This window comes from Cynocephalus volans, chromosome 5, assembly GCF_027409185.1.
Source record: "Cynocephalus volans isolate mCynVol1 chromosome 5, mCynVol1.pri, whole genome shotgun sequence".
NCBI classification, from domain to species: domain Eukaryota; kingdom Metazoa; phylum Chordata; class Mammalia; order Dermoptera; family Cynocephalidae; genus Cynocephalus; species Cynocephalus volans.
In genome coordinates this window covers 65,126,185-65,140,416 of record NC_084464.1, presented here as the reverse complement: position 1 = coordinate 65,140,416, position 14,232 = coordinate 65,126,185, and the positions used below count along the sequence as shown (strand labels likewise).

At 32.6% G+C, this 14,232-nt stretch overlaps 1 protein-coding gene across 1 annotated transcript in view; it reads right to left on the bottom strand.

The window, feature by feature from the left end:
* FAM83B (family with sequence similarity 83 member B) overlaps positions 1–14,232 on the bottom strand; it is an 81,924-nt gene that overhangs the window by 8,183 nt on the left and 59,509 nt on the right. The window contains exons 3-4 of the mRNA XM_063097891.1: positions 1,958–2,122; positions 1,120–1,244 (exon numbers count right to left, since the gene is read on the bottom strand). Coding sequence (XP_062953961.1) covers positions 1,120–1,244; positions 1,958–2,122 — 290 coding nt within the window. The remainder of the gene's footprint in view (positions 1–1,119; positions 1,245–1,957; positions 2,123–14,232) is intronic.

Here is a 14,232-nt window from a genome sequence, read left to right as displayed (position 1 = left end):
TGATGAGCTTAAATAATAAACACCATTCTATAAGTCAAGTAATTCTCAACCTTAATTAAAATTCCAATTAAAAATCCTCTAAACCCATGTCGGAATAAACAAATATATGTATACGTAATGAATCTTTAAAAAGACTCAATTTTAAGCACTAGTTGTAATTTCTGCTCTTAACAAGTTTTCATTTAGAACTCCAAACAGCACTTTTTTTTAAAAAAAGTTCCCTGTAAAGGGAAAGTTAGCAGAAAATAACAGTTAAAACAAGTCGTAAAATAATAGCTCACATTAGGGAATACATTAACTCATTTAATCCTCACAACAATTACATGAGGTAGTTTCTGATTATCCTCATCTTACAACTGAACAAACTAAAGTGCAATAAAATTAAGTAAATGGCCATCCACTTTCATGGGTTACCTCCTTCTCACAGACTTCTTAAGTTATTAAGAGAAGATATAAAGGTTTCCATTCCCACTGTCCTGTTTATAACCACACCTTCCCTGGATTCTTTATTCAGTCTTTAATAATAAATCTACCCTGCCTCGATGACCTAGCAGTTCACACTTGTTTGCTGGTATTTTTATCTGCCTCTTTATACAGCCTCACTATTATCTCAGGACCGATGCTGGGGACTTATAAGTGAGTATTAGGTCAGTGCTTACATGCTGGAGCCTGTCTGAACTGGACTGGGCTGCCAGTTCTGGTTTGATCAGATTCTTAATAATACTAAATTAAGAAAAATTCATTCAGCAGGTTCTTCAAGTGGTAAAACAGCTTCTATTTTTATGAACAATTGTTATTAAATCCATACTACGTAGTATTTTCATAAGGAACAAAATCACTTTTAACACTGTAGAGTTATAGAGAACCTTATATATTAGTCAACCTTCTCACTCATTTTCCAGATGAAGAAACTACAGCTCAAGGAAGTTATGTGATTTGCCTAAGGTCTTAGTGTTCTTTAAAGGCAGAGCCATAACTAAAACCCAGGTCTCCAAACTTCCATGCAAATGTTCGTTTTTTTGTATTTTTAAGAAAGAGCTAAACTGATTACATTAAAATTTAAAACTAGTAAGTTATTTAAATGATAGATAATGCTGAAGGTAAGCACAATAATCTTACCTGTATGAACCATACATCACTCTCTGGCAGTCAACTAACAAAAATTTCTGTTCCATTTTTCCATGGAATTTTGCTCCTGTTTTTGAAAGATATTCTTGGCCTTTCACTGTCCGTACTCGAATATTCTAGAATTATATGTAAATATAAAGTAAAAATTATGGCTAGAAAGGGGATATATTAAAAAGTAAAAAATATATCAATATAAAACCTTAAATATCAAAAAAAAGGAAATTTCCTTAAAGTAAATTTTATAACATAAAAAAATTAGTGAAAAGAAAATTTCAAAAAATCTCTCAAAAATTAGTTAAGGAAAATAGTCACTTAAAATAAATATTTAACATAGTTTCAATAGAAGACAATACATTTACACAGAATGGTTTCATAAATTATTTAGGATCTTTTTCATAAATTATTTTGGGTTTTAGTACCATGGTTTTAAAATAACTAAAATTAAAATCTACCTTCCTTTAAAAAAGTCAAACGTAACTAAAAACACTGTGTCAAACAATTTTGGTGAACAACACCTGCTGAATCATAGACTCAGTTGAGTCTGTGGTTTCAACGTTGTGTGTGCAAAACTGAATCATTAAATATGACTCGCAGCAAAGTTAACCCGGAAATTTAAGTGTTCCACCATCAAGAAAAGCATAATATAAAACCCTTCCAAAGACATGTGTTTTCAGTCACATTCTAAAAAGTATAAGGGGACCCTTCTGTGATCAAATATATACACATTTTTTTCTTTTTACTTTTGGAGGAATCTACCTTAACATACCTTAAATTTGACTAAGATAAAAATGGTACACAAAATTCGTGAGGAAAACAATAGAATTCTTACCCTGAGACGTTGAACTTGACAACCCTGCTTCTCAGTCATATTTAGAAAATGATTAAAATTGGACTCATCAAGTAGAATGTATACAGATACCCCTCGAGTTGATGCCTCGACTATTTCTTTGAAAATGTCCACATCTGTAAATATATCCATGACTAAAGCAATGACCTGTTGAAAATAAGAATATGAAACAATTTTACATAATGAATGAAAAAAGATTGGAAAATTGTTTACTTTCAATAAAAATTGGATAAAAGAAAATAATTAAATACATAAATACATGTAAATGTATAGACAAGTATTGTGCAGTTTCCTAAAATTTTACATTATTAATAAAAAAAGATTAGAAAATTGCTTACTTTCAATAAAAATTGGATAAAAGAAAATAAATACATGTAAATCTATAGACAAGTATTGTGCAGTTTCCTAAAACAGAAGATAAAAATATATTAAAAAATAAGCAAATCGTTATAAGCAGATTTGTAACACTAAGTAATTTTTGTATTAGCTTCAAGTAAAAGGGGATCTGCATTTTAGTAGGATTTTGGGTGAAAGATGACTCCAAATCATGCACTGCAAGGTTGGCTGCTGGGCAGACAGAGGAGACAGAGTGGAGACCAGTCTTATAATTTTTCTTGTTAAATATTTACAGGGAAAAGCAAGATTTCTGGAGCTAGTTGTTAAGAAAAAAGATCTTGGGGAACTGGAACAGAGGAAAAAAAAATCTTGTAGAAATTGAAATATATCTAGGAAAGGATGAAAGATGGAGAAAGGATATTAAAGGACTAGAAGATGATAAAATTAAATATATGTGCTTAAAATTAGCTCGGCAAACATAACAAACAAAAGAAAAAAATGGCTAAAATCGTGATACAATTGAGAAAGTAAATGCAAAAGGAAATACCCTAAAGAACAGACAGTTAAAATGGAAAGAGTCCATGTTGATTGTTGGAAACAGGTCATTATTGACTATGAGAAGTAACGAGAATGAAATAATTCTGGAAGAGTACAAAATCATTTAATTTATTGACTTCCTACTTTGTGCTAGACAAGAAGGACAAAAATCTCAGCAGAGTGACGCTTACATTCGAATAGAGGAAGACACTGTAAGAATATACATAATAAATACATACATAATAAATAAGTAAATTATGTATTAAGTTATAAGATGATAATTTTGGGGGGAAATAACAGAGCAAGATAAGGGGGATCACGGGTTCCTGGAGATTGAGAAGAAGTTTGGGAGTTTCAGGGCAGGTCTCTTTGAGACAGTATCCTTTAAGCAAAGACAGAGACAAGCTTATCTGATTTCAACCAAGTCGGGTTCTTCTCAGGGCTTCTGTTTTCTCGCACCCTCACTCAATGCATTGAAAATTTACAGAGAATCTACAGAAAATTTCAGCTATACCACAAAAAGCAAAATAAAATGTAGCTTGTTTTTTTATGGTGGGTAACATTCTTAGAAAGTAGTAATAATTAGAAATGAGGTATGCCAAATCTCATCTGAAATTATCACGCATGTGATTAATTATCTAAATCACCCAGTGCTGTAAAAGTGATCACAATGACTGTACAAGTTTATAATCAAACAAAAATTATATACCTGATTAGTATAAGGCTTTTCAAAAGGTCCATCAATCGATTATATCAGTTAACACAGAAACCAATTATATTAAGTGGTATTAATTAAACCACCATGACATTATATATTACCTAAATTCTCTTACTTCTTCACTGATTCTTATTATAAATTCACAATTTTTGCATTATAATTAAAAAAGTAAATAAATGCATTCATCAGAGTCATGAGACTTAGAAAATTTTTAGAAAGATATCCTAGGTCATTTTTAAGATTTGAATGAAACGTCACATCTTTTCGTAGTTTCTGAGTACCTGACTCAAGGACATTGATTTTTGCTTATCTTTGTTGCAGTACTAAATTCTCCTGAAGTGACCCAGACATTGGAGGTCATTCTGAAGTAAAATAATATAAATACTGTTAATGAATTCTCATAAGTTCTTGTCCGTGACACAATTTAAGGCCATTCAGGACAGTACATAATCAGGTGTTAAGTAATACGCTGTAACAGTAATTCAGAGAAGGGAAAAACATTGCTCTATATGTACGTTTGTAGGGGTGGATACACAGTAGAATGAAACAGATAACAGGGCTTCATGGATAAGCCTTAAATAATAAATAAAGGTTATTTTTAGCCATCCAAGCTGGAAAACTATCTTTGCAAAGACACAGAGGCAAAGATTGAACAAAGGTGACTGTAATATTTTAACAAATGTTTTAAATGAAACCAAAGTTAAATACAAAAATTATTATGTTTACAAGAATGGAATAAATTTAGTAAAAGGGGATTTATACAGATTATGAAGGATCTTAAAAATCTTACACATGCTTAGATTTGATCTGGAGAGCAATATAAATTCTTAAAAAGAGGATATCTGGTCAAAATAGTGTCTTAGGAAAATGTGTCTGAAAAGGACACTGAAAATATCTAAGTATGACTGAGTCATATGACTTAAGATTATGAAGCCTTCTTTATTTTTATTGTAACGTTATAAATGCACTGAAATACAAAAAAAAAGCATGATAGAAACCAGTGATAAGAAAAATGAAAAATAAAGAACTGAAAATCAATGATAGATTTTATAGAAAATGTTCATCACACCATTGACATTAAATACTTGCATTTCCTTAGAAATATGCTTCACTATCTTAAGTATATTAGTTTTGAACCCTCCATTGTTTTTCCCATTGTAATCTATTAAGATACAAAGCTATTAGCAACATGCTTCTGAATGACCTAGATACTTAATAAAATGTAGTCATACCTTGGGTTAATGTTCTGTAGTCAAACAACTGCCATTATCACCCTCAAACCTGAATATTATACCTTTTAGGCTTCATATGAAGGGATTCAGACTTCCTTGATAATTGCCTGAATAGAGACAGGAGGATTTATTTATTTTTTTCCAACAGAAGAAAAACTAATAGGGAGTTCAAGTTTAAAAAATAAATAAATAAAAGAGTAATGGAGCTCTATAATAACTGCATGTATAATAAAAATTCAGCACAAATGAAAAACTTTTCAGAATTGAGTAACAGAAGTAAAGGGAAATGATTACTTAAGGGATATATATTTCTAAGTCTATCAAACTTGTTAAAAGCAATGTGCTAAATGGATTTCGGTGGTGGAGGAGGAGGGTAGAGAGAGGCTGACATGAAGAGGTGCCTTTGGCCCAAATCCTTCTGCAGCCTAAGTAACAGTGCCCATTTTGCATGAAATTTTATATGTAATTTCGTATTATTTTAATTATGTTACATTGTATGTGCTATAGTATTGTATAGGGAGTTACAACTTTATATTATCATGCATGAATAATTTCTTCAGATAAATAAGTATCTATATTAATAGGTATGTCTACATATCAGCTGGTTTGGTTTGCCACAAATTAAGTGAGCCTGGGGAAGTCACTGAAATGACTCTGAGTCTCACTGACATCTGTATATAATAATTAATAAACGAGAGAAGAATTTGCATGTACCAGGTTCTAAAATTCTGTGTTGCAATAACTATTCATTCACTCCTGATTATGATGGCTAAAATAAAATGAATAAACATAGATTTCCAGCTTTATCACAAAAGAATATTAGAGAATTTCATTTATATTTATTAAATCATGAGAACAGAGTCACCCTAGATATCTTGGGAGTTTATTATTCAAAGTTGATTTATATATTACTAGAGGGATACAACGAAGACTTGTTATCTATAATATTAATTATCTAGGATATGTAAATAACTAGATTTCATTATTCTTCAACAGTTGGATTAAAAGGTAGATTGTATTTAGTTTGCAAAAATCTCACTGACCACAACTTGGTGAAAGTAAAGAAAAAACCTAGAGAGTTGTAATAAAAGTCAATAGAAGATGTACAGGGGAATTGGGGGCTGTTATGGCAACAGCATTAATTTATCAAACTAATACATATGTATGGCAACTCAGAAGAGAAATTGCATAAATAATTTCCCACATTCTTTGTATGATACTATATGACTAAAACTACTTAAGCACCACAAAAATAAATTACGTTTTTACCTTTGTCCTATTTAAATAAATGTTTAAATCAGCTCTGTGCATGTCGGCATTTTTGCTTCTTAAAATAACTTTTACTCTAATAAGGAACTCTAAAAGACATTAGGAGGAAAGGCAGAATGAAGAGCAGGACTAAAAGAAACTGCAAAGAAGAGTCATATTCATCTTACTGAGTTCAACAATTTCATCATCTGCATATTCTCATTTCCCCAGCACTTCCCCCAGTGACTCTTGGTTTGAAAAGTGTCTCGACCATAAGTCCCCAAAACCAAGATGTCAGAGGATCTAGACAGAGTAGTTAGTGACAGAAAAAAATGAGCTCAAGACTCCCTAACCTCTCTTACCCCAGGATAATCCCGATCTGTGATCTCCCTAACAGCCCACCTTACAGAGACTAAGAGGCGGCTCTGTGGAGAGTTACACCGTGTGAGGGGTCGGGAAACAGAGGAGGGAGCATCAAAGCAGATTCTGTTCAGCCAGCAAACAGTTAAAATGCCCCGAAGTGTGCACACAACCCAACTTTACGTGTGTCATTGGGATGCTCTTCAAAATAAAGATTACTGCTGTGTCATTACAGAAGTAGAAATGCTGGTATTTTCTGAAATGACGCTACTGAAGAGTCAGGGCCATGTTTCAGTCAAATTCTGGAAACATTTGTAAAAATAGGAGAAAGCTGTGTTTATATATTCATTCAAAAGTAGTAATAAGAAACTATGAAACAGCTAACTTTTTCAAAACAAAGTACACCTTCCAGTACTCTAATACTTCAAGGTATATAGGTATAGAATAGATAAGCATATAGTAGCATTACCTAGTGGTAATAAGTTTAAGTATCAAATGTAAAATTTATATATGATTTTTTAAAAATTTCATTCTCAATTTTATTATTAAAATTGTCAAGCCTACAGAAAAGTCTAAAGAATAATACAATGAGTATCTTTAACCCATCACCGCTATTTTAAAAATGTTAAAATTTTGTCACATTTTATTTAATTTTACAGATATTTATTAAGTGATTTGAGATTAAAATTCAGAGGAAAAACTGAGATAAATTTGATTATGGCTATATTTTTCAACCAGCGATAGAGAGAGGGCTTGGGGTAGGTATATAAGGCAATTTGCTAAAACAGAAGAATTTTTAGCTTTAACCATTTAAGAGAAACATTTTTCTTCTTAATTTCTTAATGTCTTGCTATTAGCTTTTCAATTTTGCACTATAATTCCATGTACAATTGGTTATTTTCACTGTTGCTATTTAAAAGAAAACTTAGCATGGAGAAAATGAGTGTATTATAATAACCATTGCTTTAAATCATTAATTTGAACCAAGCAAAACTACTCAAAATTCTGACCGAGCAGGTAAAAATGCAGCAAAGGGTAGATCATTGTTATATTTTTTATTTTCTTTTTTAGTCTTTTTAAAAAAATTTTTCACTAATCACGAATATAGGCTGGCATTAAAATGAGAAATCATTATAAAGAATTAATTTAAATACGGAAAGAACAATTGAAAAGGGAATATTTAGAAGTTAAAACTTTTAAAAAATTATTTTAGAGTTAAGTGAAAACTTTTGTTCTAAGTAAAATCTGTTAGACTAAAACATATTTGATCTTTCTGAATGTTTTATAATTATTGAGTTAGTTAGATCTTTCCATAATTAACTCCATACAACTCGAGTGTATCTACTATTATACCTAGCTCCTGAAGTAGGTACAACTGACATATATCAGGCATTCAAAAAATGTTTGTTGGGATGCAGCATCCACATGGTGCATATTCTCAAGGAGAACATAGTTTTGTGAGAGATTCATTCATAGAACTATAAATCAATGTGACGCTTGTAATAAAATGATGTTCAAATTATTGTAAATGAACAATTGCTTGTAAAAATTATGTGTTATCAGTACCTGGAGGCTACAGTGAATGAGGCATCCTCTTAGATCTTTTTAATAAGGGAAATGAGACTGCCTCCTAAGAATTAAATGGAAGTGAATCAAAGGACTGGCATACAAAGTCCCTTAGCAGAGAGTGAGGTTTGCAAGATGTTACGATAATATTTCAGTAGGAGAGTATGTCAGTTGGTTGGTAAACCAGGGAAATACAGCAGACTCGCAAACACTGCCCATAAGGGCACTATCCAGAAGGGAGCGTAGGTATGCTTTCTGTAATATTGGCCAGGCATACTCAGTTTAGGACTAGCATCTGAGCCAGATGTATTTTAAACATTCTATGAGTTCCTCTTCTTCTGATTTTATGCCTTTCAAGTATATTGATGCTTACTGTGTAGATTGCTACAAAAGGAAGGAGCCAGCTGGGTAATTCAAATCTGTTAGGACATCGAGCTCTTACAACTGGCACTGTAAAACAGAATTCTCTTGTCAGACATCAGTGTTCCAAGCTTATTCAATATGAATTTATGGATCAGGCTTTTAATTCTTAAGTCTAAAGTCTGGAACCTAGATCTTGAAAAATTGACTGAAGTAATTTTTTTTTTCCCCCAAGACCTCTTGGGAAACAGCCTTATTTGAACTTTAGTGATATAAAGGGATGTCTGCCATGAAGAAAGGAGCGAAAGGCACTGCAGGCAGAAAGAGAAAGGGAGGAAAGGAGTATGAACACAGGTGTGTGAGGATAATTGCAGAATGAGTTGAAGCTTGAGAAAGGCTCAGAGGAAAAGCAGCACAACAGCAGGAATAGCTAGTGGTCTGATTTTGCTGGGAAATGGAATTCTCTTAAGGAGGTATTAACAGTAAGGCTAGAAAGATTAGAATGGTAAATTTGGCCCAAATTGCAGAGGGAAGTCTTTGAATGCCAGGCTAACTACAGATTCCATAAGGTACAATGGGGAACCATCTGCAGATTTATAGCCAAAGAATTCTGTGATTAAAACAATACTTAATAAGATTAATATGTTAGTATATATGGAATGAGTTAGAAATGGGAATATCCACCAGCAGGGAGAAGTTAGGGGTTTTCAATCCTAATCTAGCATAATAAAAAGGACACTACACATAGCAGGCATGAATAAATGGGATGGAGGTAAAGTTGTAAAGAATCGTTTGACAACACTCATTGGCTAATTGCTTGTGAAAGACAACAAAGGAAGGAGAGATGGGGATTTCCAGGATTTAGACTCCTAAATTATATGAACAATTATTGTAGTATTACAACAAAACTTAAAATTAAAATGTAGCATTTCGTTTTTGTGTATAAGGAAAGCCATCTGACTAGGTCAAAACAACGTAATAAAAAGTTGTTTTCTTTTTCTATTTGTCTACCCGTCTATCATCCCATCTATCAATTTGTCCATCCATCTGTCCATCCACCCATCTATCTATGCTTCTTTTATTTTAACTATTAAAACTTAAGGAGTTTTAGGTATATAGAATAAGGGTGGACAGCAAAAGAATGAAATGGGAAAGAGGTAATTTGGTTGATGGTGTAAGATCTCAGTGGTATCAGAATGGGATAGGATGAGTGCAAGAGGAAAAGTTTGCCTTAGAATTAGGTCATACAGATATGCTAAGACTATAGGGAAAAAGAAAATGGCTGACAATGGAAAAATAAATATTTTGGTGGTGTGTAGGACATATTGAGAGGGAGGAAAAGGAAACAAATTAGGGGACCGTCACTGATGCCCTTAACATACACTTCATGGTTGGAGGTAAAGTTTCCCTCTGGGTATATAGCCAATGAGGGCTCAGACTGTGGGCTTGAATGAGAATGAAAAAGATTCAAAATAGCTCCTCTGAGGAATACGGTAAGAAGTTAATGAGAAATTAAAGGAGTTTGGCACAGTTAGCAGTGACATCCCAATTTAGGTTAAAAAATGTGAACGTGGAAAAAAAAAAAGTGAACTTGAAGTTGACATTTTAACTAGTTTTTCCAGCAATGCTCAATAAGCAAAGGGAGGAGGCAGTGGGGCTGAATCAGAATTAGGGGTTCTTCAGGGTGACAGATAGGTGGGTTCTGACATAAATGGCCAAGCAACATCCAAAGAGACTGATGAATTAGAACACAGAGACACCAGAAATCAGCATGAGGGCAAAAGTCAAGTCCAGTGGGTTTGATAAAAAGTGAACTTTGGGGGTGAGACAGAGGTAAGTGCTGAGCTCAAGATTTATTTTTTACTATGCTATGGAAATTTCTAATATGTAAAATAAACTTAAGGTTTTATACTTTCCAGTGGCAATGCTATATGACACATAACTTATGAATAAATTCTAGTTTTTCACTGTAGTTGGTTAATGCTAACAGGAACACACTAGTTACAATCTTCTATTTAAAAGACACTTAGAAAAAGTTCAATAAATAAATACCCCATCACTACTTAAATAAATAAATAAATAAATAAAGGAAATGTAGGTTAAAAGATGACTAAGGGACATATCTATCAAATGCAATGTGTGGACTAGAACTTGTTTGGATTTCAGCAAAACAATTACAGAAAGATATTTATGTAATAATCAGGAAAATTTCAACACTGAGTAGATATTTGCTAATAATAATAATTTTTTTTGTTATATAGGTTTGATAATTATATGTGGGCTATGTTTTTTAAAAAGCCCTATTCTTTTAAGACAATCGTATTGAAATAGTTCAGATAAAAAATGATCTGATGCATGAGATTTGCTTTAACATAATTCAGCAAGGGTGGTGGTTATGGAGGAAAATTGATCACAAGTTGATAATTATTGAAAATGGTTGATGGGTACATTAGAGTTAATTATATTATTATCTCTTCTTTTACATATGCTTGAAAACTTCCATAACAAGATGATAAGTATTCAAAGATCTAAACTTTTATTCCATCCATCTGATTCCTTCTCATTTTTTTTCTATTTTTATCTCTTTTTAACCCAAATATCATCCTTGCTAAATTTTCCCTCTTTATTTTTGTCCTAATTCTCCCTAAGTCACTTTTCAGTGTTTCTTTGTCTTTCACAAGTGTCTGTATCTATTTGAATCTGAAATCTACCATTTTTTAGCTGGGTGAACTGAAGAAAAAAATATTATCTTTGAGCCTCAATTTCCTCACCTATAAAACCAGATAAATAACTCCTATCCCATGGGATTATTGGGAAAATTGAGATGATGAATATCAAGTTGTTATAGCAGTGACACATGGAAAGGAGCATTAAATAGTTGCTACTATTAATAAAAATGTTGGTGAAAACATAGCTTGAAAAATAGACTTTTTGTTACAGTTGAACAGAATGTTATAGTCTCAAATGTAAAGAGAAGATAAGTGAATTGTTTCACATTTCTCAAGCCACTGTTGTTTTTAAATTTATGTTGACCTTAACCAAATATTCTTCTAATAATTAAAACAACAAATACAACAAAACAAAACTTTGTATTCCTGCTCTTAGAGGCTGCATTCTTTAAGAACTGCTACAATTGCTTCACTTTGATGTCAACTATAAGCAATTAATTAAACTGGCATAAAAAAAAAATCAAACATAGTGCATGCCAAAAATATGAGTCCTATTTATGCTACAGCAAAGTCAGTTTATTTGTATATACTTAACCTCCTGTTTGTTTCACTCTACTACTCCTTTTTCTTCTCTTGGATTATTTTCACACCATTAGCCTCTGTAAATTGTGTATTATTTTTCACTTTGAAGCCTGAAATGACCACAATGATTATATGAGAGTACTTCAAAAAGTTCATGGTTAAATAGAATTAAAAGATAATATGAATCTTTCCATGAACTTTTTATGGACCCCTTGTATATTAAGTTCAATCCTGAAACTTGAAAGACAGCATACCTTTGGAGGTAGGAAGCAGTTGTTCTAAAAGCTAAAAAGTATGGGAAATAAATTTCATCAAGCTAAATTGAACAACCTTAGCCGTGTTACTTAGAATATTAAATGAATAAATAAACCACGGGCACACACACTTCGGATTTCTTAAGTATTTTAAACACTTAGTGATAGGCATTCTATACACAAAAACAACATATAGAAACAAAACATAGCAAATGTTTTTCAGTGTGCTGTAAGATGAAGATTTTACTTCATTAAGTATTTAAGATGTTCAAGTCTTCAAGAATATGTCAACTTCATTGTCAAAATTTTCATTTTTACTGCTGGGGAAATTATAAAATATAATTTATTTACTTTCTTAAAGCAGGTTCATAAAAAGGAAATTGCCAGTGTTCTGGGTTGAAAGGCTGTTTCTGTTTATTACATATTTTATATCTAAAAATGGTCATTTTATTGAAGCTGAGATTGCCTATATGAAGAGCTGAAATAAACATATTTATTCCAACCATTTTCATTAAATTAAACCAAATTGTTTTATCTACAAAATTAAGGAAGTTCCATGTCCTTATGTATTACCCTTAATTGATATTCTAAATAAATATGTTATTTGAAAATAAAATGTTTTTTTAAAATATATCCTCAAGCAGACAGGTAAGCTATAAATATAGAAGAAATGAAAGTCAATGATTAAAGAGGAGAATGAGAACAAAATGAGGAGGAAAAAACAGGGGGAAAATATCTCTATAATGAGATCTACAAACCACTGTTGAGAGAAATTAAAGATGACACAAGAAGATGGAAAGATATCCCATGTTCTTGGATTGGAAGAATCAGCATTGTGAAAATGTCCATACGACACAAAGTGATATACAAATTCAATGCAATCCCCACCAAAATTCCAATGACATTTTTCTCAGAAATGGGAAAAAATTATCCTAACATTTATATGGAATAACAAAAGACCATACATAGCCAAAGCAATTCTGAGCAAAAAAAAAAATAAAGCTGGTGGCATAACACTACCTGACTATAAACTATCTTACAAAACTATAATAACCATTTATATAATATATGAAAATTCTCTTGGAGCAATAAATTAAATTTGGTAGTAGCACCAAAAATATAAAATGGAATTTTAAAATTTATTTAAACTCCAAGCATTTCTAAAGGCTGAATAATTTTATTTTTTCATGCATAAGAACACAGATAATATTAAGAAGGTGCATCCATTCTGACAAGCAAAATTTGAGTTAGAATTTCAATTTGGGCAAGTGAAATATTTTTGAGACAATTTAAATAGGCCTGTAATTTAGGTTTCTTGTGACTTCATTTTTGGAAACAGGTCAAATGGCAAAAGAAAATGATATCAGATGGGCATTAAAACATTCAGATAGTTACATGAGAGAAAAAAAATCATACAAATTATTAAAATGTGAAGCAGTTCAAAAAGAAATCTAACCTTAAGCTTTTCTTATTGAGCTGACCAAATGCAGGAGAATTCCTGGGAATTGACAAGGGGCCCAAGGTGATCTGTCCTGAATACTCTTGTGAATTTAAATGGCTGAGAGGATATAACATTTTCAATAACATATTTAGTTTTAAATTACTAATTGTGAACATCTAAAAGAGATACTCAATCCTACTTCTTAAGATAGCCTTATCACTAATTATCCAGTTAAAAGATCATACCACTTTTCTTTTAGACTTAAAATCTGATATTTGTTATTTTTTCATACTCAAACTTAAACTTCTTAAGCAAAATTTTTTAAACTCAAACTTCCCCGGCTTCTGGTCAAGATGGTGGAATAGATGGTCCCCAGCGTCACTCTCTCCCACCAATCAACCAATTTACAACTGTTAAAAAGTAACAACAGTCAACCTGGGACTGCTAGAGCTCAGGGGAAGAGGAGGAGAGTCCTACAGAGTTCATGGAGGAAGGAGAAGCCGCGATCAGAGAAAGAAAAGACCACTCCTGGGCCGAGCCTGTGGCACACTCGGGAGAGTGCAGCACTGGGAGCGTGGTGACGCTCCCGCCACGGGTTTGGATCCTATATAGGAATGGCCGGTGCACTCACTGGCTGAGTGCTGGCCATGAAAAAGACCCCCCCAAAATAAAAGAAAGAAAGAAAAGAAAAGACCACTCCTATCATTTCAAATCCCAGCCACTTCAAGTCTGGCCCCGGTGAGTGCACAGAGCAAGAGGTGGCAAAAGCCACCTTCCTATGAGGTTGCTTGGAGGCAGCAGGGGAGAAAAGAGCCTTGGTGACCCTCAGGCCAGCAAGACCACTAAGAGAGTTCCCAAAGACCCACATAGGAGCAAGGAGCCACAAAAACTGAAAAAATGAGCCACTCAGAGGCCAGTAAGTCATCATAAGGAACTAGCACATGGCCTGTCCCA